Raw genomic sequence first — 26,196 nt, 5'->3', positions numbered from 1 at the left:
CTACAGCAAGTGTAGGTTTACAGTGCCATCTGCTGGTCAGTCTCAGGCAGACACTGATGTAAGCAAGAATGAAGCACTCTGAGCTAGGAAACACTGTCTCTTGGCCAAGCAACAGTCAATCTTCCTTTTTCAAGAGCTTCTGAAACAGAACCAGGACTGAACTCTGAAGTCTCTGCATCATGAGTAAATGTCTTGGAGAGGGTAGTGGCAAACCGCTGAAAGGCGCAGGCCTGTGTTCCCCACCTACTGGGTGCTGAGGAGGTCCTAGGGAAGAGTGGTCCTTTTCTTAAGAAATATTTCAGTTTTAATTTTGGCCGCAGGGTTGTAAGCTAGCACTTCACGGAATACAAGGAGAACACAATCCATCCTTCAATAAACTAGTTTCCTCTCTTTGGATAATGTTGATGTGCCTTGATTTGTCAAGAGTTTGAAATAGGAATCTTGCTGATAATTGTATCTGCGTCAGTTATGTACCACTGCATAACAAATCATCCCCAAACATTGTGGCCTAAAACAAGAATAATTATTCAACATCTCCCACCGTTCCATGGGTCAGGAATTCAGGAGTAGCCCATCGAGCACGTCTGGCTTGGAATAGTTCATGAGGTGGCAGTCAGATGTCGATTGGGGCTTCAGTCATCTGAAGTGTTGGGCTTAGAAAATCCACATCCAGGTTGGCTCATTCACATGACTGGCAAGGTGATTCTGGTTGGTGGCTGGAGGCCTCAGTTCTTTGCAAGGGCTTCTCCACCAGGCTGCTTGAGTGCCCTTGAGGCATGGCAGCTGGATTCCTCAAGAAAGAGCAATCTAAGAGGTCTAAGAGGAAGCCGTAACACCTCTGATGACCTAGGCTTCGACATCACACACAGTTACTCCCTCTGCACTGTATTGGTCAAGAGATAGGAACGTGCATCTCACCTCTTGGTAGAGGAAAGTCAGCATCATGCCATGAAAGACAATGTGAAATGGGATGCCGTTGTAGTTTTGGAGAATACAATCTGCCAAAGTACCTAACACTTGTGGAGCTAAAAGTCATGCCCCATTCTGCAGATGAGGAAATCAAGAGAAGTAAAGTAACTAACCTAAGGTCTCATGTCCCATGATAGGAAGGACAAAAGCCGAGGTCTCACTCCTCGCCCATGCTAGTATAGCCTGTCCAAGTCATCTCGCTGTGTCTCCCTGTGCTGTGGCCATTAAGAACCACGCCAATCGTTCCATCTTCCCAGCGTCTTCACCCAAGTGTTGTAGATACCTCCTGAGATGATATCTGTCTGTAAAATAGTATCTTATTGAGTCGAGGTTAAGTGGAAGTAGATTTTAACTAACCAGAGAGCCCTTCTTATAAAAGTGCTGTAGCAATGAAAAGTGCACTATTTCCAATATTTTCTATGCTGCTTGCTTCAAAAATCTAAAGAATGATAATCACAGTATAATTTGTGTGTTCACGTTCTGTTTGATTATCTGAATATTGCATCTTATTTATATTTGAAAGAGGAAAGAATTATAGCTTGCTTTCAGTAGTATCCGTATTATTTGGTCATCTTTAAAAAGGAGGTTTTGCTATTTTTTGATGTTCTACCTGCCAAAATTAAAACTGAAATCCAGCTACCATAATCATCTATTTTTCTTGGTTTCAGGTGAAACTTCCCTTTCCTGTAGATCAAATCACAGACCTTCCGAGGAACGACTTCCAGATGATGATTAAGATGCACAAGCTAACCTCCGAGCAGCTGGAGTACATCCACGACGTCCGACGGCGCAGCAAGAACCGCATCGCAGCCCAGCGCTGCCGCAAGAGGAAGCTGGACTGCATTCAGAACTTAGAATGTGAAATCCGCAAACTGGTGAGTCGACCCGTCCATCCATTGCTGTTGGCAACCAGGAGTGACTGAGACTGAGGCAAAGTTACAGTAGTGAAGGCTGGAGAAGTCGAAAGAAGGATCACCGTTCAGGGAAGTTTGGGTTTGCTTTTGAACAAGTTTCTTAGGAAGCAGAATAGCTTTATTTCTGCAGTGTGTGTGTGCCTGTGCTGATGTGTAGTCATGTGTCCATATTTTATGTCCTTCAGCTGTATGTATAAAGGTCGTTCATTTTTATTTTCCATTTGACATGTTCTAATGGCTAACATTTATTGCATACATATGTAGAGCAGGTATTATTTTAAACTATTTTTGTAGATGATTACATTTAATCCTCGCATCAATCCTGTGACTTAGGCACCATTTTATCTCCACTTACAGAGGTGGAAACTAGAGTGCAGAGGGGTTAAGTAAGTCCCCACTATGTGGCGAGCTTGACTGTAAACCCAGTTGTCTGATTCCAAATCCTGTTTTTACCACTGCTCTTTCCCGCCTCCCATGGAAGAGGGTAGGTTAGCGATAGGACTCCTGCCTGCTGTGAGGCGGCTGTTCATCATGGTCTCCAAAAGCACTTCACAGCCCAGCGTCCTTGATTTTGCAGTTCTGCCTCAAAGTGGCTGTCACCTCTTCCCTCTGCCCGAGAGTGATTTCGTCTCAAAGAGTATGCTCCCATCTCCCAACCTTCCCCCGAATCAGAGCTCTGAGCTTCTCCTTGATAAGTGGCCTAAAACTACAGGAAGCAAATCCAAGTGGCCTCTGGCTCCTTACTGTAGCTTTGAAGGCAACCAGTGCAACCTCATCCAGCCTGACCTTTCTGCTGGCCAGATGCTGGAAACGCAGCTCAGGTGCCATGTCAGGGAAGAAGAAGGAGATCACATAAAGTAGTTATTATGATCAAAGTTTGGGTCCTCAGACTACATGCAGGAATCCTTTGCTTCCTGGCAAACCACCGTCCCGACGAGAACCTAGGAGCAAGATAAGACATTTGAAAAGCATGAGTAAATATTACGTATAATCAAGATAGTTCTGGACCTCAGGGTGTTTTTTAAGTTTAATTTAATTAACACCCACCAAGCAGGGCAGATCTGCTCATGTTCAGTGGCTCCATCGCCTAAAAATAAAACCGGAGCCGCTTAGCAAAACATACTGTGCTCTCCATGATTCAGTCCATAGCTACCCTCCAGCATCACCTTCCGCTCCCTTCTGAGAACTAATAACATCAAAGTGTCTGCACTTCCCTCCCTCCTCCCCACCCCTGTCCGTCTCCTGCTGTTTATACTTCGGGCTTGTGCCTTCTCCAGCTGTCTCCCCTCTACTTTGGACATTCCTTGTCTATCTCCTTCTCTAACTACATCCTTTGTTCATTAAGTCAGGTTACTATCACCTCTCCTGGAAGGTTCTTTCCTGAGTCCCTGGTGAGGCTGGACACCCGCCCCCGGAACCCTGGTCTGACCTCTGTCTTCATGCGTATCACCTTAGTCTTGCATTGTCTGCGTTGGCGTCTGTCTCCCCAGCCCCTGGCCCTAGCGTGCAGATTCCTCACAATAAGGACAATGTCTCGGTCACCTCTGAATCTCCAGTGCAGACCCACTAAAGCCTCACGGGACGTGTCTGTTGCCCTAAAATGTATTGCAAATTGTGAATGGGTCGTGGGATTATGAAGTCCTTCTTTCTTTCAAATTTTTCTTTAACGTTTTAACAACAAATATTTTTAAATTTAAACTACGTGAGGAAGCACGACATTGCTGCTGGTGAGTGTGAGTCTTCTGAAAATCTCCTGAGCTTGGGCAGGAAACCAGGCCAGGCCAAGCCTACCAGTGCATGTCATCAAGGCCTTAGGCACACATCTGTGGGAATCCCAGCCCTCCGCTCTTCTTCGGGTAGCAGAATAACTCTAATGGCTCATATTTGAGAAGTGCCTGATTTGGGTAATTAGCATTCTTCTCCATGTAATTTTGTGACACTAAACAAATAATAAAGTCTAAGCCACGCACCAGGCAGATATCTAGAGCACTTTGTAAATGTTCAGTTGGAAAACCAAGAGGGCATCTCCTAGTTCTCCCCCTACTTTTTTGGAAACCCCTTTAAGAATATACTGCGTTTCACTGCTAAATGAGTTTCACATGGACATCTGTGACTTAGAGCTTCGTACTTTTAACAAAGGTCTTGATTTGTGCTGCCTTACCTGCAGTGAGCTAAAACTGTCACACACAGCATTTCATTTTCTCTCCCCTAGAAAGTGGCCCAGGACATTCTGCAGATAAATAGGTGTGTAGGGGTTGGTGGCTTGGCCAAGACCATGTGGCAGAATGAAGACTGAGATTCTCCTCCTGGGGCTGGGCGGTTTTCCTCTTACCTTTCAGACTTTCAGGTTATAGCAAAGGAGGTCCAATTCGCACAGCCCAGATGTGTTTTGCTTCTTACCTGCCACCCTCTAGCTGGGATGCTGCACCCACTCCCCTGATCTGAGTGTTAGGCATGACTCTGGCAGGCCGGGGCAGGCTGATCCCACCCTGCAAGTCCCAGGCAAACACACACTCACTCCCCACTCCCAGGCTGTCTCCAGCACGCCACTCAGCTTTTGCAAAACTTGCATAATGTATTTCTCTCGAGTTGCACTTGTACATCTGTTTATTTTTCATTTTTAAAACATGTTTTCTTGAAAAATTTATAAATATTTTAGCAGGTGCCCTTTCCCCGTGTAAATCTCTGTCTCTGACACACACGCCCACGCTGCCTGCCAGATTGCATTTATGTTACGGCACATGTAGCTCTCATGTAAGAGACCCCATGTCGAACGTTTGCTTCTCTCTGTCTCTCTCTCTCTCTCTCTCTCTCTCTCTCTCTCTGTCTCTCTCTCTCTCTCTCTTCCCCCACCCCCCTCCCCTTCTCATTTTCTCTCCTATCCTCTCCTCACCCCTCCTGCCCACCCTGGCAAAATGTTAGTGAGGACTCATTTCACACTGCTTCAGATCTGCAGTTTCTTCATTTCACTATATGCCTCTTGGAGCGCCTCATCTTCCCACCTCGCACAAATAGTTATAGTAAAACCTTTATCATTTTCTTTGTATTATCATTTATGCCTACAGCACCTGGTCTTCCTGGGTGGTCTCCCATCCAAGTACTAACCAGGCCCAATCCTGCTTAGCTTCCGAGATCAGACATCAGGCTTGTTCAGGGTGGCATGGCTGTAGACCATGGACTGTGGCTCCACTGGGGCATGAACCCAGGACCTGCTGCGTGTAAAGCTGATGTGCTAACCACTACACTATGGAACCACATCCAGTTATAGTAAAACCTTTATCAGACTCCCTGCTGGTGGCTAAATTCACCTTTCTGAGGTGGTGATGGATTTTAGTAACACAAGAGCTTATGTAGGATTTTCTTTAAGGAAAACATCTCAGAACCTTGGGCTGGCATGCTAGGGCTTGGTCTCCACACCTCTGCCTGTCCTTCGGTGTCCACAGAGAGTTGGTACTCAGGCCTCACTGCACAGTACCCAACTAAGAGCCTACCAATGTTGGACTGAGCCATATGAAACTGCCAATAATCAATTTTTTATTTTAATTTTCATTGTTTCTTAAAACAGACTTTTTAAGGGAAGTTTTAAGTTCACAGCAAAATTTAATGGAAAATACAGAGTCCCCACACGCTTCCCGCCCCTGCACACTCCCAGCCCCCCTCCATTCTCGACACCCCCCACGAGGGGGGGAGCGTTTGTTATCTTCAGTGAACCTATATTAACACATCATAATCACCCAAAGTTCACAGTTTACAGTAGGGCTCACTCTTGGTGTTGTACATTCCGTAGGTTTGGACAAATGCGTGAATGACGTGTTATCCACCATGGCGGTATCACGGAGGAGTTCACTGCCTGAAACTCTTCCGTGCTTCAGCTTGTCATCCCTCCCCCTTCTCCCCACAACAAATCCCCAGCAACCACTCATCTTTTTACTCTCTCCATAGTTTCGCCTTTTTCCAGACTGCCATGTAGCCGGAATTGGTCAATTCTTGTTGACCTTCTATAATGTCAATCTAATACTTTGGAGGAGATTTTCAACTACAGGGTTTGGGACCGAAAATTGTCCAGTTGATTCTCTGCAAACCCCAAGTGCTAAGAAACTGGACCCTTGACTCCCTGCGGTTTTCTGGTTGGTGGTGGTTTTGCTGTTCGCCCCGCCAGGCCACTGAGAGGGCAGCAGAGCTGCTACAGGGAAGGAGTCGGCGCATCTGGATGGGCTGCTCAGACAGGAGACTTAGCCGAAGTATGTGTCCAGACTCCTTGGATATACATTTTTTAGGTTTCTAGATCTTGGCCTAGTCTATCCTGATTGTAATGTAGTATACAAAAACAAAAGTTGGAAAAACCCCAGAGACAAGGGCTTGGGTCCTCCCCTTCAACCCTGATCAGGCCTTCTCTTGTTTCTCTGATGTCCAGGTATGTGAGAAAGAGAAGCTGTTGTCAGAGAGGAATCAGCTGAAAGCGTGCATGGGGGAACTGCTGGACAACTTCTCCTGCCTTTCCCAGGAAGTCTGCCGAGACATCCAGAGCCCCGAGCAGATCCAGGCCCTGCATCGGTACTGCCCTGTCCTCAGACCCATGGGTCTCCCCACAGCCTCCAGTATTAACCCTGCACCCCTAGGCGTCGAGCAGAACCTTGCCACCCCGCAGTGTGCAGTGGGGGAAAATGTACCCTGCTGCTTGGAGCAGGGTGCAGCTCCCCCCGGGCCCCCCTGGACCCCCAGCAACGCCTCAGAGAATTGTACTTCCGCTAGGAGGCTGGAAGGCACTGACCCAGGAAACTTCTCAGATAGAGGGCCTCCTCTTGAACCCAGGAGCCAAACAGTGACGGTGGACTTTTGCCAGGAAATGACTGATAAGTGTACGACTGACGAACAGCCCAGGAAAGACTACACCTAGTGACTCGGCCTGCCTCCCAGTCCTCACACCTCTCCCACCCAGGTGTTCTTCGGTCGGCCCGTGGCGCAGTTCATCTGTTGTCTGGAAGAACCGAGAAGGAATTTGGTGCACACTACAGAGGTCTTAGCAGCAATACTGTTTCTAAGTATTCCCTCCGCTCTCCAAGCAGGAGTGATCTATAGTTACCTTCGCAATGGTGCTACCCCTTGCCCTGGCAAGGAAAGACAGCAGTGGCGACACTGTTTGTCTGTGGGTTAATTTCAATCTTAACAGGGATAGACTATAACACCTCTAGGACCCAACCACGGATTTTTTTCTCAGTGGCCCATGTCACAAACCCTATCTCAGGAATTTCTTCTGAATGTTCAATTTTTTTCATTGAAGACAGCTTCTATACACATCAAAGTTTTATAGCTAGACTGTACATACTATATATAATATATATATATATAAAATATATATATCTCCATATGCAAAAGTCCTGCATGCCTCGGTTTTCTCATTCTAAAACTGGAAACTTCATTTCTCATTTACAAACAGGTTCCAACATTCCTCTTCTTTTGTCTCTGACGTTAGAGCTAGTTTGAGAACTGTTAACATGGTCATTTTTCTTGCTTCACCATTCAACTTCAATTCGTACTTATTTATGGACAGAATTCAATGTTGGAAGCTTTTTTTAAGGTTTTATTTTGGAAGACCTTTTTTTGTTTGGTTTGGTTTGGGCACCGTCAGATGGTGTCATTTGCGTATTGTGGATTTGTTTGTTTGTTTCTTGCAGATACTGTACAGTAATGGTCAACTTTGCCACTTGCACTGAGTTTTGGGTCAAACCTATTTTCTTAAATGAAGTTGTAACTTCAGTGTAACTCAAGTATACTGTATATTCTTTGCTTTTAGTTAAAAAGTAAAACATTTTAGCTAATTAAAAACCACTCAGGTGATAATTATGTAGGAAAAACAATCTTGCCAAATAACGAATTCATCCTAGGATGACAATAATCTGCTTGAATATTTTTATATTTCACCTCCTCCCCACCTTTCCCTAAGCAAAGCTGAAATGCAGATAGAGAGTTCAGAGTTGATGGTGAATGTTCAGATTCCTAAGTGGGGAGAGAGTTTGAGCATCTCACTCGAAAGTGCATCAAAACAGTAGGAATCCATGACTTTATACCAGAACTCAGCAGGCATTGGCTCCTAGAAATCAAGTTAGAACTGCTTTCTCACCCAGGGGTAAGTTCCATTCATTTCCACACTTCATCAGGCCTCACTTGCTCCTGGACGTGTAGTGCAGTAAGACCTTCTCCTTCGAAGGATTCGGCTGACCAGCCACCCCAACTTCCCTGCCCAGGACAGGCCTCCCAGGAGATCTCACCTAAGGGGACCTGAACCTGAGCCCTGGGCTCCTGCCTATAATTGGCTGTCCTGGGTTTAATGCAACTCACCCAGTCGGAGAGAGCAGGGCAGATGTGAGCCTGAGGTCTGTCCCTGACGCAGGCGAGAGCATTTCTTTCTCCCTTCCTTCTCCAGATTCTTTGAGTTGAATTCTGAGGCTTTCTGCCCGCCAGTTTCTTGTCTAAACGCAGATTTCATTTTGAGGCTTTGGACATGACATGGCCAGGAGCCTTCCCTGCCCCCGCCCCCACCACACACACACACACACACCTACCCTCACCTGTTGATAATTTTCTTTTGCTGCAAAACTGGTTGGCTTGCAACCCACAGAGAGCAGCTTCCCTTGGCTCTGGGGGCCTGTTGACCCCTGGCCACGTTTACAAGAAGGTGTGCGGAGATCCTATAGCCAGCCTCAGAGGAGGAGGAATCAGCTCCCTCCCTCCCTCCAGCGGGCCCTCCAGCCTGGCTGTGGGAAGAGTCCCTAAGGGTTTGATGTGGGGATGGGGTGGTGGGCAGTGGGGACTAGATGGTTGACTTTGTTTCTTTATTTGTGCCATTGTTTGGACAATATTAAAGCTGCATGTAAAAGGGGGAATTAGTATATGATGTAGGCAAAAAGTGAAATCATAGTAACATATGTTTTAGTATTATTAACTTTTTTCTGTACAAATATTAGCGCTAAATGTTTAAATATGTATGAATGCCAGAAATTTGTTGGTTCATGCGGTAGGGTTAAAAAGAAAAAAAAAAAAAGCTTTTCTTTTAAACTAGTTCCACTTTTAAAACCTGCCTCTGGGTTTTCAGTTTTTCTCATGTGTGTGTGTATGTGTGTGTGCTTGTCTTGAGACAGATTTTTTGATAAAGCTCTGTGTTGGAGCTACCGTTCTTATTACGGTTAGAACTTCTTGGCCTAGTAGACCGGTTCTGTGCTTCACCGTGAGGTTTGCCTTTGTGGAAAACTGGTGATAGCTCGAATTTAAGCTCAATGTGACTCATGTGATCCATCACAGGTATGTGTTATGGTGGAGTCAGCCAACAGTATTTTGTTTTTTAACTCTCTTGTTGCCTTTTTTAAGTGACCTCCTCTTCTTTAAAAAAAAAGGAAAAAAAAAAAAAAAGGAATGTTTTCTGCTCGTATCATAACCAGGCCCACAACAACTTGGTGTGATTTACCCTGGTAACAACTCATGTGCAACTGGCAGTCTTGGCCACATTCCGTCCATCCCCATTTCTGGGCGGAGAGAGGGTCTCTTTCTCTCCACCCTAACTCAGTCCACATCCTCCTCCTGCCAACCCCCACCTCGCTTTTATTCCCTTCCCCCTTTATTAACCCGACCCCTGCCATGGGAACCGGTTAAAAACACTGCTTGAAAAACTGTCTTTTGATGTCTTAGAGATTTTTAACAAGTTGTTAAATCCTTGTTCACTATCCACCATGAACAGCGACTGGCTTTGTACAGTATGACATGTCTGTGTCTGTTACCACTCTAAACCATGTGTTTGTGAAAATTATTTCTGGGTTGATTCAAAGGGAGGACTAGCTGGGGACCAGAATCCAAACTGCCGCGAGTGGAATTTTAAAAACCAGCCTGTCTCTTTTTCCTGGGATCCCTTAGTGAAGCCCTGTCTTTTTTGAAAAGGAAAAGCAAGTTAATAGCAACGAATGGTATTTGCACAGCATGGCGAAATTTAGTTATGCTTTTTGGGGGTCTTCCTGACAAAAATAAAAGACCCTCCAGCCATAGACTGTTCAGGAGGATCCCAGCAATGGCCAGGTTGGGTTTCTAAATGTCTGGAGCAGGCATGGCTTGTTGGGGCAGGGACAGTGTTGGTGGCCTAGCTAACGACCCAAGCATCCGCCTGAACCTAGTCCTCCCCTTGGACCTACTTTTGTTTTATTCGTGTCTCCAGACGACCTCATTCATTCAGGTTGGTCAGGCTTTGGGCAGGTGAGTGCTTTGGTGTATGTGTTTGTTTCTCTGCGTTATCTGGGGGTGCCTTGAATAATCGAACTTCATTACATACTGATTCTGGAACAAAACAGTTGGGGGGGGGATAAAAAAAGAGCTGGCAAGTTACTAGGCCGTCCTGCTACTTCCCTTCCTGGTTCCCTAACAATGACTCAGGCGTCGGAGGTGATGCTGCAGTAGAAAATGTTATTTTGTTTATCGTACGAGTAATTTATTAAGTGTCTTTCTAAAGGTATGCTGCTTTTAAGATGACTATGATGTTGGATTTAATCCTTGTATTGCTTTCCCAAGGAAGTAAAAAAAAAAAAAGAAAAGAAAAGAAAACAGGCTAGTGATTAGTATGCCAACTGCCACTTCTTCAGAAGAAGGGCAGGGAGCAGCTAGAGGACTTGCATGAAAGGACCGTTAAAAGTCACATGGGCACAATGAACTTGGACTTTTACTTGTGAGGAGAAGCCTGCAAAGCTCTTTCAAACCCTTTTTTTGGCTACCTAGTCAATACATTATACCATTATACTCTTAATAAATGACTTTAAGCTGCTGCATTATTGCTTACAGTTTTGGAAGAGTCACATCTAGAAGGGAGCAAGAATCAAGTTTTGTCCTCAAATCACTGTTAATAGAGTAAGGAACATTTTTTTTTTTTTAAAGAATAAAGTTGTTCACTGGATCATAAGTTAGTGTTTCTTCCCAGAATTGAGGATTTTGTTGTAGGTTCAGTTTTTTGGCAAGTCGGTCCACAGTGCAATGCCCTGTGTGGAGCTGGTGTACGTGCTGGAAGTCTGTGTGCGTGGAGGCATTCTGTGTTCACGCTGTATGTTTTTAATGCTGCCCGAGTCATCTCACGACCCAAGCATCAAAGACTGATGCTGCAGAATAGAATATATTTGTACACAAATAGTGCGTGCAAATATTATTTGTACATGGAAAAGACCCTATTGTGGCAGACTTGGGATAAATTATTCAACTGACAGTGCAGAAACATTTCTTGCAAAGAAAAGTAAGTGTATAGTATTTTCCTACACTCTACCCTGGGAGATAGTATTTATATCAAATGAATATCCGTGTATTTTAATTGTAATATGAAAATGATGCTGCCATTTGTGAAGAATATCCACTTGGTTGCAGAGGCCCACTTTGTAGCTTTATTTAATGTTGTGCTGTGGTGTATGCATTTCACTATTAAGCAGCAGCTAAACAACTCAGACTTTCATTTCCATTCCAGTTTATTGACCTCAGATAAAACAGTGGCCCTCCTTAGAAGCAGAAGTGCACCAAGACCATTCATTTCAGGCAGATTCACATTCAGTGCCAAATGCTCCCAGGAGGGTGATCAGACATGTATCAGGAAGGAGTGAAGGGCCTTGGACAGAGAAAGCTTTTTGTACAGATTGATGCTAAGTCTTCTACCAAAACATGTCTGGAGGCAGAGGAGTGACATCTGCTTGAGTCCTAATGATGCGTTTTGCATGTGTGAATGCTGGGGTGCCCATTCACCCTCTGACATAAAGGACCTGCCACGTCTAGTGAGTGAACAGGAGGATTCCAGATGCATTCGGGGGCTTCGGGTGCTGGTTAAGACACAGCAAGCCATTCAAGACAAGCACCATCTTTGCTTGTGAGGCCAAAAGGGCCTCTGAGAATTTGTTCCAGAACCAGTCTGATGCAAGTGCACCTCTAATATATGCCTTACAAACTCCAGAGGCCATATTCAAAACAGGGTCTTCTCAGTGTATGCAAGGGGCTGCAGCCCCTCTTCTCTTTCTCCCCAGGTCGAACAATACGGACAGTTTTCACACATATCTACCTGTATAACCCTCTGTACCTCTCATAACTGGTCAACGACTGTAACAGGTTACATCAGGTGTTTTTCTACATACTTTTTACACAAATTCTATGCGATTAATGTAACTTAATTCAATGCATCATTTTATTGTACTAGTTCTTAGGCTTGTCTTTTTTTTCTAAGTGATTGTGGTTTCTCTTGTGGTTTTTATTGTAAAGATGAAATGGCTGTTGATGCTTATTCTCTGTAACTAAGAATTTTTACCTTTTGGGGGAAAAAAGGCATTGCTATGAACTAATGAATTGAAACTTCATTTACTCATTGTAAATACACTATTGTGCAAAAAAAATTTTTTCACTCAATTGAATTGCTAGTGTTAACTGAATTTTGTCTAGACACCATTTCTGTTGATGAAATAAAGACATATCATTATGCGTTATAAACTGAGTTGCTCAGCCTCTGATCCTGTGTTATAGGTTACAGAGCTGTAGGCCTTAGGAAGTCTTTTCTCCAGAGAAGTTTGGACCCTTACCTGCTACCTGACTAATCTGATTAGAAATCTGAAAAATGTGATAATGCTATTGTGATTCCTCAGCTCTGAATTTAAAAATCCCTAGTGCCTACCAGAGTAAATGAAAGGCATGAAACCCAGTTTCTTGGTTTAGATATGGTGCTGTAGCTTATGAAAAACATCACCATTGTAGGAAGCTGGGGAAAGGTACTACTGTTTCTTACATGTAAATCTACAGTTATCTCAAAACAATAGGTTTAATTTCAAGCAAAAAGTCAAGTGAAAGTAAACAAAAAGTGAAAACAGTTAAACACTAAGATACCATAAGGGGCAGGGCAAGGAATTTAGAATTGTAGTTAGGGAGTAAGTATAGTTGACCCAAAAAAGTATATTTGATAATTTAGTCTTAGATTTTGACATAAAAGGAAAACTAGATGTTGAATGGTGGGCAGGCCAGACAACATAACACTGGGCTCAGGAGTGGTCTGGCTGAGCTGACAGTGGGCTACAAATAATGAATTAACATCATGTTTGGGGAATAAACTGCTGCCCAGGTCTAAGCTTCCAGAAGCACATGGCCGCACCCCATCCACCAGATGGGAAAACTGAAAATAATTTCTGAATTACCCTCCCTTGACAAGTCTCCAAAGGCACCCTACTGGGTCACAAGGGGGCTTCCAGAGAATGTATAATAGGATTTTCAAATGTGTGCTGTTCTAAAAACATCACAGTCATAACATTTTAGGTGTGAGAGGTAAAATACAGTCCTTTGCCTAAAGATATTCAATTCATTCTGGGAAAGATGGGTGGGTCATAGTCCCAGAATTTTCTGTAGGAAAACTGGTCATTTAGAACTGACTGTCATTTGCACCATCCACCCTGACTTTTGTGACTGTGGCAGGAATGGCAGTTGTAGCTGGATACAGAATAAAAGCTCTTACTTATATCCCGTGAAAGGGAAGCATGCAAACACCATCCAGCCCCAAATCGGAAGCAGCCATTTTCTTTCCAACTTTGAATGTGTACCTTCGGAGTGATTTGTATCTACTTCTAGGGCTAGGGCACAAGGATTCTCAGATTGGCTACCCATACACTAGTCCCTGCCAGCAGTCTATGTATTTGGAAATAACTGAGGTATTCTCTTCTCCAACCCGCCACCCTGTGCCCTCAATGAGGGTGCATTCACAAGATTCTACTTGATGTTTAACACCATTTTGTAACAGTACCTAGAGTGAGATGTTTCCAATTCTCTCTATTGAGCACCTTTGCTCCTCTGTACAAATGAACATGACACTTCCTGGTATCTAAAGATCAAGGCCCGGAGAGATGGAGCAAACTGCATACCCTACATCTCATTATGCAAGTGTCTTTCCTTTCATTTGACTCAAGAGCATGACACCTTCTGTCCCTACCCCTGGCTCCTGCCGATCCCAACATACATCTGCCACTGGCTTGCTTGGTCACTCAGAAAGAGGCATCGCTGGTTCCCCATGGCCAGCTATTACTCCTTCCCCTTGAAGACAAGTGCACCCCTGAGGCAGTGACCTTCATCCTAAAGCAATGGATGGAAATGTTGAGACATGCAGACATTTACTGGAAGCATTACATTTTACAATGGGTCCATTTAACTTTTTTTTTAACTTCTGCTGGGAAGTTGGTGACCTGTGAAGTTTTTTGAGAGTACATAAAAATTAAATTATATAAAAAAAAATTTAACATTTCTATAAAGGCTCCTGGAAGAGTCTCTCACAATAAACCTATTGACAAGACATGTCAGAACACTAGTGAACAAGGAACAAAGACTGGAGAATTGGAAGTGATGGGTAATGTACTGTCTTTGGCCTCTATACATAAACATACATCCATTCAACCAACACTGTTACATGCTGGGTAAGATTTAAAATGTACAGACCTTATTCTTAAAGCTTTCATAGGCCAATCAGGCAGATGGGTGTACGAATAAATTATTGCCCAGGAGCTGCTGATTGTTATGGACAAGGGAGACAGCATATCTTCCTGGAAGGAGCGTGAGCAGCTAGATCTGAGTCTGAATTCCAGCTGCACAGCAGGCATTTCAGCTGTGTGATCTTTGGCTATGAGGCAAGTTGCTTAATCTCTTTGAGCCTTCTCTAATCTATAAAATGAGAATAAACACTAACTTTACAGTTACACAAAGTATAAATAATGTGTCTTAAGCACCTGGAACATGGTATGCCCCTTAAAAAACCTATTCGGGCTTGGCCCCAGTGTCATTTTCATCCACCTGGTCTCCACTGGCTCTTCCACCAACTCACTGTGGAACAGATCACACCTCTTCACCTCTCCACATCTCATTTCTACCTCTGCAAATTGACTCAGGAGCTATTTAGGCTAGAAGCACAGACCAGTCCCATATAATGCCAGGGTCCCTTCTGCAATGTCCCAGGCAGTTACCCAATGTGTTAGGGTTCTCCAGAGAGACACAACGAATAGGAGATGTATACACACACACACACACACACACACACACACACACACACACACTATACATATACATAAGTATATACATATCTAAGTAATTATAAGGAATGATTCACACAATTATGGAGACTGAGAAATCCCACAATCTACTTTTTACAAGCTGGAGGCCCAGAGAAGCTGGTAGTAATGTTCAGCTCAGAGGAGCTCGCCTCGGATGGCCAGAAGGTGCTTCCTAGAAATAAGTTGCATCTAGTATGTGCCTCTTTTTTCAAAAAATGAAAATTACTTATCAAAAAAAAAAATTAGTACTTGTTACTACAATTACAGGGATGATAGGAAAAATGGAATGGAGTGGAAGGTTGGCTGAGAAAGAGATGCTGGAACTCCCTCCATAAGAAATGAGTCCCCAAAAGGCAGGCTTGCAGTGGGGTGGAGGGTGTCCAGCTGCCTACCGCTCTGTGGGCAAGGACAGGAAGGAGAGAAGGCTGCAAGCAGCTGTGAAGGTGCATGAAGTAGGGAACAATATCAGAGGTGGGCAACAAGGTCAGAGGTGGGGAACAAGGTTAGAAGTGGGAACCCACCCATGAAGGCTTTGTGCGCCAGGCTAAGGAGTTTGGATTTTATCTCACAGGACACAGATGATGCAGAGCTTTGTTACACTGGACCACATTGAGTCTTCTAATAACTTGAAGACTTTATTACAAGGTGTGGGCCAGGATTAGGAGACAGTCCGGCCATGGGATGGAGGATGGAGAAGCTAAGTGGTTCTTCCATGAGAATCGAGTCCACCTTTATGGCTCTCAAAACTCAGAAAGTAACAATAAGCTGACCAGCTCATAGACTGACTAATTAGTGTATATCACACAGCCATCTGTGTCTCTGTGCTCTATAAGAAGCATAAAGTGCTTTTTGATGCACCTTTCCTGATGGCTCAGGACCACTGGGAGGGCAGGGAGGCTGAGGAAGAGGAGCCTGCTTCAGTCACTCCCCTGGAAGTCCAGAACGAGATCCTGCCAGGCACCTGTTGGCCCACAGTCATGGCAACACCACTAACCCTGCATGTTCCCAACAGAAGGATAAAGTAGAATCATGCAACGCGAGTGTTTGCCAGTATTGTAATCAATATTTTATGTCATGGCATTTGTGAACAAAAATCCAGCTGGTTCATCCCGGAAAAATGAACTGATGTGAGAAAAGAACAAAAAGTTTATCATCGACTTCTTCTTTACAAACAGGAAGCTCCTGCCCTGCCCTGGACTCATGTTCAAGGGTTCAAGTTGCTGCTGCCACCACTGCAGAACGAGGTGCTCTCTCAGCCACACATCCCACTGGGCTGCTAGGTGGGAGAAGGGTAGCCAGATCCCAATCCTTTTCCCCTCGGGGGGGTTGGGGGGAAAGCAGCTCTTACCCCTAGATTTTCTCCAGTGGTGTCCACTTTGTCCCCACCTGATCCCTGCTTGAGCCTCAGACCTGCCCCAGGCAGTGAGACCAGGTGGAGCAGTGAGAGGCTGACCCCACCCCATCAGGGAAGGGCCTCCTGTGTTGGGCGAGCCCAGCTGGGAGCACTCTGTACACACCCATTGCCTGGCCAGTGTCTCAGTGGAGGGACAAGGTACAACTTTTTTTCCTGTAGATGCCGCTGCTCCTGCATCCGTTTTTCTGGCCCCGGACATGCATTAATTTTTCATAATAGATGAAAGTTCTAGAAGCATGTTCTGAAAGAGATAGGAAATAAAACAAACAAAATGGCTTGTAAAAGTCAGTCCTGCCCACCCACCTGGGACTCCATGTATGTCACAAATACCAAAGGTTCAATCAAAACGTGATGTGGAAGACAATTTGCCCTACGTTGCTCCAGAGACGAGCACCCTTTTAAGAGGTTCTGCTGCCTGACAAAGTTACTGTGAAATAGCTGAATCCCACCTGCCATCACCTTCTGCTTCTCCAGCTGTTGTTTTGTCCAAAATCCAGGTCTCAAACTAAAAAGCCAACCTTTTCCTAAGGCTCATCTTTGCTCCCTCTACAATTAGACAGATTTTTGACATTGTATAATGAGGAAGGAAAAACCGATCCAAATGTGGAATGCTCCATTTTATAATGAACTACCTTTGATCCTAAAAACATGCGAAACTTAACTGCCTTGTGCAGGGAGAGCAAGAAGCAGCGATGGGGTATAGGAGAAGGAGCTTGGTTTGAATCTGACAGGCTTGAATCAGACAGCTCGTTCACTCATCCAATAAATATTAATTTTTATCCCTGCTATGTCCCAAAGACTCTGCTTCATTGCATCCTGATTTTGTGACTTTGGACAAGTCATCTGTTTCCTTATCCACAAAATGGATATAATCACAGGGTTTCAGTGAGGAAGTCCATGACAGGGTCAGGACCACAGTTGGGCCCTTGATATAGGGTTTCTTTTCTTCTTCTTCAGGGTCTTTGATAATTGATATGTTATTTAAAACTTCTCAGCCAAAGAGTTCAATAAATTATAAAAATCCACCCTCCAAACAAACACCCACCTAATGACCCTTGTTAACAATGTTGAGTCAAAAATGACCTTCCCAGATGAGACAAAGAAACTAAAAGTAACAGAGATTTTAGATTTAATATAATATTAAAATTTTTAAGAAGCCATGAACACAGATAAGAGGCAAGACGATTGGGGGAAAATCTTTCACTATGTGTTTAGACAAGGAGTTACTATATTACCATATAAGAGCTCCTAGAAATCAGAAGACATATATTCCAGCAGAAAAATAGACAAGGATGATTCATGGTAGAAATACAGATGGCCAATAGACATATGAACAAACATGCTTGTAATCACACTAATGTATATTAAAACAAAGGGAAACAAATATAGTTTGTCAGATTGGTGGGGCTGGGGAGATATTGTCTGATATTGGCAAGAGTGTGGAGAAAGAGGAGCTAATGTGCTGAGAAGAGAAAGGACAAATCGCTATAGTCCTTCCTCAGCAAAAACTGGCAGCATCTGTCACAATGTAAAATGTGCACGCCCGTTACAACCAATAACTCCACTTCTAGGCACCTATCAAAGATAAACATATGGAACTTACGCTGAAACTGTTTGCAGTAGGAAAAAAGTTAGAATGGCTAAATGGCTGTCAAGTCTCCTATGGTTTGCCCATATATGGAAAAACATGAGTTAATGTAAAACTGAGGCAGTTCCATAGGTGCTGACACAGAAATATACCATTAAATGAGCAAAGCAAACTGCAGAGACATCTCTATAGTATGATCACATTTATATTTTAAAATACAAATCGCAGATATGTGTGAATATATATTCACCTTCCACCTTTAACATGGCACCTTATCCTTGATCACATTTACATGTTTACCTATCTAACTTTCCCATCTAGATTCTGAGCCCTTTGATGGGAAAGATGGTATTTCATCCATTTATATACCCAGCACTTACAAGACAGATTGATATAAAGTAAGTTTTCAAAGACAGATTATGAATGCACTGAGGAAGGCAGGGAGAACACACCCCATGCTGTTCACAGCAGTTGCCTTCGGGGAGAGAGGTGGGAATCGAGTCCAGGTAAGAATGAGAAGAGATGAACCCTCACATGGTCAGGTTCACATTTTACTCAGTGTTCATTTATATTGCTTGAATTTCTCTCAATGTGCATGTATTATCTGAATTTGAAAAGCAATTAATAAAAAATAAAAATAAAAAAAAGATCTTCCAAATCATTGACAGTAGTACCCCTGCTCTAAGCCACGCTCCTCTCTCACCTGGACCACTGCGCAAGCTTCCCCCCGTCTTACCTGGACCCTGATAGCACTCTTCCCCTTCATCTTAGTCCACTTGGGCTGGTAGAACAAAATTTTGTAGACCAGGTGGATTATAAAGAACTGAAATTTATTTCTCACAGTTCTGGAGTCTGGGAAGTCTGACTAAGCCCTAAAAATACTGCCACCTAGGACCTGATACAGTGTAAAAAGCAGTTTACAGTCTATATATTGAAAGTGGGTGATCATAATCCTCTGTTCACTGCACAAATTTATAATGAAAGATCCCTCTGTTTGCAAGAAGCCATAGGTGTAAGCCATAGTGCTCTGGAGTTGAAGCTATAGCCTTAATCCCAGAGTCTTCCCAGCATTCAGGGGGCGAAGTGCCCTGTCAACTCTGTAAGAAGCTTGGGAAAAGGTGACCATAAGCTTTATGGCCAAAGGCGTTATTTATAATTCCTAGAAACATAAAAAACAGGGAAGAAAGAAGAAGATGAAAAAAGAAAAGGCCTATCAGCTTCATCTTCTCTCCAGGCTCCTGAACATGGCTGACCTCTCCCAAAAGATAATCTGAAGGATTAAGAAATTCTGCCTCAACTAAACATTGCTCTCTTTCTCAATTCTCTGTCAATACAAAGGCTCCTCTCACATGGAAGGAGGTACAAGAAGACTGTCTTAACTGTCTTAACGGACTTCCCAAATGCAGATAGGAAGCAGATGGCAAAGGTTACTCTCTAAAACAGTGGTTCTCAACCCTGACTGCACATTGCAATTACCATGGGGCGGGGGGAAGGGGAGGTTGGGGGGGGGGGGTTAAAAATACTGATCCTGCCTCTCACTCCCAGAGATTCTGGTTTAATTGGAATTGGATGGGTCCTGAGCATGAAGATTTTTTTTAAAGCTCCCAGATGACTCTAACTGTAGCCAGAGTTGAGAATCCTGCTGTGGTCTGGCATAGGGTCCCAAGCACCCACGCATCGATTCTAAACATTGTCTCCTTGTAGACAGCTGGTCACTGACAAGAAATGAGTATCAGTCTGAGAGAAGTATTTTAGGAAGAACCAAGGTAGAATGATTCCTACTCAAGGTATGGCTTTAGTGCAGTAAAAAAATATTTCAAAATGCATAGGAGATATGAAATTGAGGAAGAGGGATTCAATCACTATTAACAGGAAGAATGAAACAAAGGAAAAAGCTGTTAGGAGCAGTAGGTAAAGTAAGTGTCTTTTTTTTTTTTTTTTTTTTTTTGCAGAACTGAGAAAAATCTACAATAAACATCCTTTATGTCTTACAATGACCAGGGAATGTTATTCCACAGAGGCTTTTCAGAGAATAGAATTAAAATCAATACAGTATTGATTTTAGTCTTTGTGAAATATATCCCAAATATTTGTATATGACTTTTAAATGCCAGAACTATTAAAACAATAGAGCACATTCTCTTTCCCTAGTGAGACAAGGGCAACTCAAGGTTACCAATAATCCTTCCTCTGATCCATTTGCCACACTGTGACAGAAAGAGCTTTCTTAAATACAACTCCGATCCATTCACCCCTCTGCTATATATACATTGTCTCTGGGTTTTCCATTGCCTCTCTTCAAGGCTTCCACGCTCCCTTCTCGAGACTTCACTTTCTCTGCAGCCTTCTTACTACCCTGTACTTCAGCCATACAGAGCTTGCCAGATAGCCCCGCTGTGTCACACCTCTCAGCCTTTGTCCACGGTGCTCCCTCTAGTGGGATGGCCTTCTTCCATTTACTCCACTCCTCCCAGGTCTGGAAAACGCCGCACATCTTCAAAGATTCAGTTCAATAGTCACTTCAGTTATGAAGTTTTTAGAAGATGTGGTACATATATTCAATGGAATATTACTCAGCCATAGAAAAGAATGAAATTTTATCATTTGCGACAACGTGGATGGACCTAGAGGCTGTTATGCTAAGTTAAATAAGTCAGACAGAGAAAGACAAATACCATATGATTTCACTTTTATGTAGAATCTAAAAAACCAAGCAAACAAATAGAAACAAACTCATAGACACAGAGAACAAATGATGGTTGCCAGGTGGGAGGGAGTTGGGAAGCTGGGTGAAAAAGGTGAAGGGATTAAGAAATACAAATTGGCAATTACTGAACAGTCACAGGGATGTGAAGTCCAGCATAGGGAATATAGTTGATAATATTGTAATAACTATGTATGATGTCAGGTGAGTACTACACTTATTGGGGAGGATCATTTCATGAGTTTAATAAATTTCTAACCACTATGCTGTGCACCTAAAACTACTACAATGTTAAATGTCAACTGTTACTGAAAAATTTTTTTTTAAACCATGAAAATTTTCCTGACCCATCCATAAACAAGTGACCATTCCCTCCTTTGCCTACCCACCACCTTTAACATGGCACCTCATCCTTGATCACATTTATGTGTTTACCTGTCTAACTTTCCCATCTAGATTCTGAGCCCTTTGATGGGAAAGATGGTATTTCATCCATTTATATACCCAGCACTTACAAGACAGATTGATATGAAGTAAGTTTTCAATAAGTTTATCTTATGAGTTAAATTTAACTGAATGTATTAAATGAATTAATTTAACTCTCCACAAGTTAACCTCCCTCTCCTTCTCTCCCTCTCTCAATGCAGATATATACACACAAAGAAGGAGTAAAGGGAAGGCCAAGAAGTGGCCAGAGTGGAACACTTCTTGTGATAGTTCCATGGTCAGTCAGTCTGTCTTTACTTACCATTGATGTTCTGTGCCCAGTAGCTGAAGGCAGAAGTGTGGAGCTGTTTTCCTGGTGCAGAATGTCCAGGCTAGAGCTACCTCGAGAATTGGAGCTTCCTGAGTCACTGCACAGCTGTCCCTTTTCAGACAGCAATCTGGATAGAAAGCTGGCCTTGCGACTGCCCAAGCGAGATCTGTCTGTCCAGACCCCACTCTCTCTCATGCTGCCATCGCTGTCTCTGCAGTGATTGTGCAAATCTGTGAGAGGCTCCTCTGAGGGTTGCAGGTCATAGGAGTGCTCCCAGGTTCCTATTGCATAGGAGGGACAGTGCCTGGGAGCCGTTGTTTCACCTAGCCAGGACTGGGACATTGTATTTTGTAGGCCAAAGGAAGAATGGTCTGGCTGCTGTCCCGGGTGCTGAATTCTAGCACAGCCGTGCTGGGGACACGGGCTATGAACATGGAGCTGTCCACCGTGCTGATCCTTCCCGGACCAGTCTTTTCTACTACAGCAAGGGTCTACCTCAAGTTGCCTGGGCTGCGGGATTTGCCACAAGGTTTTAGACTTTGGCACATTGACTCGAATGACTTGCTGTTGACTGTTGGCTTGAAGCACAGGGATTCTTTCAGTCAAGGGGGAGCAAATCATACACTGCTGGAGCACTGAATATTTTTTCAAATGGAATGGGAGGCCCCTTTCATCTTCAATGCCCTCATTGCTGGGATTTTCATAGAGTGCCCTCATGATTTTCCTAATTCCCAGATGAAATATTTCTAGTACATTAAGTAACAAAGAAATGGCTGCAATGCTTTGCATAAAAAGCATGAAAATGGTCTTCTCTGTGGGCCTGGATACAAAGCAATCCACTGCATTGGGGCATGGAGGTTGAGTGCACTTGTAGAAGGGGTGCATTCGAAACCCATAGAGAATATATTGGCCTATTATAAACCCTACTTCCAGCACAGACCTTGTCAAGATATGTAAGACGTAAGTACGTAGCAGACATCCTTTCAAAGGGACTTTATGGATCCTCTTCTGCTCCTCTAACCCCTTCAGTTCTCTATCTATCCTTTGTTGCTCCTCCAATTCAAGCCCTGGCTTCTCTCTGTGATCTTTAAGGTGTGACTTTTTCTTCTGCCTCTCCTTTTCAAAGGCTCTGAGTCTGTAAAGGGCGTGGCCCATATACACCAGAGAGGGAGAAGACACGAAGATGATCTGTAAAACCCAAAACCTGATTAAAGAGATAGGGAAAGCATCATCATAACAGATATTGTTGCAACCTGGCTGTTGGGTGTTGCAGGTAAATGCTGATTGTTCATCATCCCAAACATCTTCAGCAGCTGCACCAAGTACCAGCATTCGGAAAATGAAGAGGATTGTCAGCCAGATTTTCCCCACTATGGTTGAGTGGGTGTGAACTTCCTCTAGGATCCTGCCCAATAAGTTCCAATCACCCATGGTAGGAGACTAATGTCTGAAATATAAAGAGAACATTGAGGTTAATAGCACGCATGGATGTAATATATAAAGACACAGGTTCATTGATACGGTGGGTTCTTTTTTCATGTCAATAAAACTGTGAAAGATTTTCCAGCCCTAATATTTATGTTCCATGCTTGATAAAATAAAATGGTTCCAAGGAATATCAGTTTTTGAAAAAAACACTAAAGACCCTCCACAATCTAATCCATTGGCCTTCATATTTGTACAATGCTGTCCATTCCACAATTTTGCTTATTTTTCTACTCATCTGAGATACCCCATTTACCACACATCCTACATGATCATAAATAAGTCTCAATTACTCCAAGAAGTTTTCCCTAGCCATCCCAAGTCAGAATGTTTTTTCCCATTCCAGAATTCCCACTGGTTGTTTATACCAGTCATTTGGCACTGTGCCTAAAATGAGTTTTGTAATGGCTGCATCTTATGTCTCCCCTCTTCCTGGAAATGTACACCCTTTGCAGAGACACTCTCCATAGCATTTTTGTCTTTGCATACAGAAGGTATCAACAAATAATAGAGGATTGAACTGTCTTTTCACCTTGAAACTTGGTTCTTTGACCCTATTACTGGAATAATCATCAGCAGAAAAGCAAAGATCCTCATTATATATGTTTATGTATATATAGTTATATTTTATATATATCATATATAATACATACATATATACATTATCCATAACTCTCACTGCGAGATGGAAAGTACAAGTAAGGAAAACAGAAATCAACCAAAAAACCTTCTGAAACTGGCACAGGATAGCAGTAAAGGTTAAGCAGATACTGAATCAGTACCGGCAATAAGACATATGATTATATCCACAAAGTCACATCTGGAATACCATGTTTTCATGGAAGGTCTGCTAATTTAGAATTAAGGTGAATATGAATTGCTTCTCTAGCAAGCTTGTAATCTAGAAAAGAATTGAAGTATAGCTGACATGAATAGGTTAGTAGGTTTACCCTGAAAAAATTAATGGTTTTCAAGGTTCAGTGAAGTTAAAATACTTGGTAGGCTAAAAGCTTCTGAGATGGAAGACTTCCTGATATGAAAGATATGGAGGAAAAATAGGAAAGTATTATTAAAACAGATAATAAAGCAATTTTCTCTTTTCATAACTCATTTATCCAATAATAGTTACTAAAATCTTACTATCGCCTAGACATTGTACTTGATGTCAGCGAATTCAACAATGAACAGGATACACTTGGTCCAGTGCTCACAGTAGCCACTAAGTACTCCTGCTAACTTATAAAATGGACAAATAATGAAAAAGAATAATAAATATCAACTCAAAAATACAAGAGAAAAAACGTGGAATCATTATATTTCCCTATTTATCTCCAAACAAAAATAAATTTCAGATGGAATAAAGTATTAAATAGAAAAAAGTAAACCATAAAAGTATTAAAATAAAATGTATGTGTTTTATAATCTTGAAGTAGAAGGCTTTTCAAGCACATCAATGCCAGAAATTATAATTGGAAAAAAATACATAGATCTTCCCCAACAAAACTAAATGGCAAAAGTGGAGATGTCTGGAAAGCATTTGCATTTAGAAAACAACCACTGAAAAGGTACAATCTAGAGATAAACATTTAAACATTTGTGAATTATCACTGAATAGGTAGATGAGATCAATCAAGGACAACAAGGGAAAGTGAGCACAAGAAATAGCACAAGAAAAAATTCTTGAGAAATAGCACAAGAAAAAATTTCTACAAATAAAAATGAGAAATGGGCAAAGAGAGCAAGGGGGGAAACATGAGGGTGGTATCACTGAAAGCAAAGCGAGACAGAGTTTCAAGGAGAGAACAGTTGACAATGACAAATACACATACACATACCACTATTTAAATAAATTAATGGTGGGATACACCACACTCAGGGATTCAAAAATTCAATGCTATTTGTAAAGATGCCAATTCTCCCCGAATCAATTGATCCATACATTCAATGTGAGATTAAAATAAAATCCTATATATGTATGCATATGTATAAGAGATGTATATATATATATGTGACTATATGACCGTGAAGGAAAAAGAGCAGAAAGACAAACATCAGGAAGTTAATAGAGGCTAGTGGAGTCTGTAGAGGTAATGAGGATGGAAAGGGAGTTTGGAGGGGGGAAGAGAGAGGCAAAAAGAAAAAGGAAATAGAAAAGACTTTTTCTAAGGAAGCATGACTTATGGAAATTTCTACCTGTATATGCATACATATTTATAAACAATTCTTAAGTAAAATTTAAAAAGTAGATACTCCTAGAATTTTAATGGGGTATTAATGAGACATATTTTTACCCTATGTACTTGAAATTGTTTAAAATTAAAACATTAAGATGTAATCATGTATAGTACTTGCAAATTAAAAAATTGATTTAAAAATTTTGGACTTATATCTCATTAACTGAAGTAATAATTTACTAAGTTCTAGCCTCTCTTTAAAAGTTTAGGTCCTTTCCCATATTTATTCATTTAAAAATTTCTGGCCATTAGTCTTTATTAAAAAGTACTACCTTTTGCACTTAAAAAAATCTAGAGCTTCTGTTTTACATAAAAACCCTGAGACGAAAAAGCTAACTCATATCATTAACTTATTCTCTACTTGACAATCCTAAACTATTCAATGCTACTATTTACTTAAAAGTTAGAAATTATTACTTTTAAATAGCAAATAAAACTAGGCCAACATAAAAAACAGAAATATAATCATACACATACTTGCATGCAAGAACAACATCCTTTAAACAAATATCCCTGTTTCCTAAAAATAACTACTTTTTACCATTAAATGACTACAGGTCCCAGGAACAGTTTTGAATTTCCTTTTACTATCGAATACTAATTTAGTATCTCCTATGTAAAAAGCTGGTGCATCTTTCCTGAATTTTATTTCAGATCTTATTTTTCTATCCTCACAGGGATTTCTTATATTTCTCATAAACAACAACAAAAAAATCTCCATCTTTTCACTTACCTTATACGTGGACGAACAAATAATGACGGCTCAAAGAGCCTTGAAGTTGGATCATGTGTGGCTAATTAGTGGAACAACTGCCGCTGGTTGCAGATATAAAAGCTCTGATCAGCTGGCTGTGGAGGCCAATCCAGAATGAGCACAGCAATTTTGATCAATGGAATCTAACCTAGTCCTCTCTCAAGGTCAAAATGTCCTTTGGCACTTTGCTATTCTCTTGTAATACTTTTTTCTAGTTGACATCATGCTGGAGCCCCTCCTGATGCATATTTGGAAATTAAAAGTGAAACAAATGAGAATTTTCCTTTTTCCTTTATGAATA

General features: G+C 42.3%; 2 protein-coding genes and 1 pseudogene across 8 annotated transcripts in view; 1 reads left to right on the top strand and 2 right to left on the bottom strand.

Moving 5' to 3' along the window:
* The window catches only part of BACH2 (BTB domain and CNC homolog 2), a 306,133-nt gene extending 294,765 nt beyond the window's left edge, over positions 1-11,368 (top strand). For 6 of the 7 annotated variants that reach the window (XM_016140599.2, XM_016140598.2, XM_016140597.2 and 3 more), the window contains 2 exons: positions 1,638-1,844; positions 6,298-11,368. In XM_016140599.2, the coding sequence (XP_015996085.1) occupies positions 1,638-1,844; positions 6,298-6,780 (690 nt within the window). In that variant the 3' untranslated portion in view covers positions 6,781-11,368. Of the gene's footprint in view, positions 1-1,637; positions 4,670-6,297 lie in introns of those variants that run through there. The other variant, XM_036220124.1, reaches the window with a different exon arrangement.
* On the bottom strand, positions 4,940-5,055 carry LOC118606951 (annotated as a pseudogene).
* A 9,447-nt stretch (positions 11,369-20,815) lies between the features above and the next one.
* Positions 20,816-25,976, bottom strand: GJA10 (gap junction protein alpha 10). The gene is given in 3 exon segments (XM_016140602.2): positions 20,816-21,391; positions 21,393-22,869; positions 25,875-25,976. Coding segments are annotated over 2 exon segments (1,632 nt in total). The 5' UTR covers positions 22,854-22,869; positions 25,875-25,976; the 3' UTR covers positions 20,816-21,220.
* Between the last annotated feature and the right edge of the window lie 220 nt (positions 25,977-26,196).

This window comes from Rousettus aegyptiacus, unplaced genomic scaffold, assembly GCF_014176215.1.
Source record: "Rousettus aegyptiacus isolate mRouAeg1 unplaced genomic scaffold, mRouAeg1.p scaffold_m13_p_1, whole genome shotgun sequence".
Taxonomy (NCBI): domain Eukaryota; kingdom Metazoa; phylum Chordata; class Mammalia; order Chiroptera; family Pteropodidae; genus Rousettus; species Rousettus aegyptiacus.
Note: the sequence above shows the minus strand (reverse complement) of the source record. Positions and strands in the feature narration are given on the sequence as shown.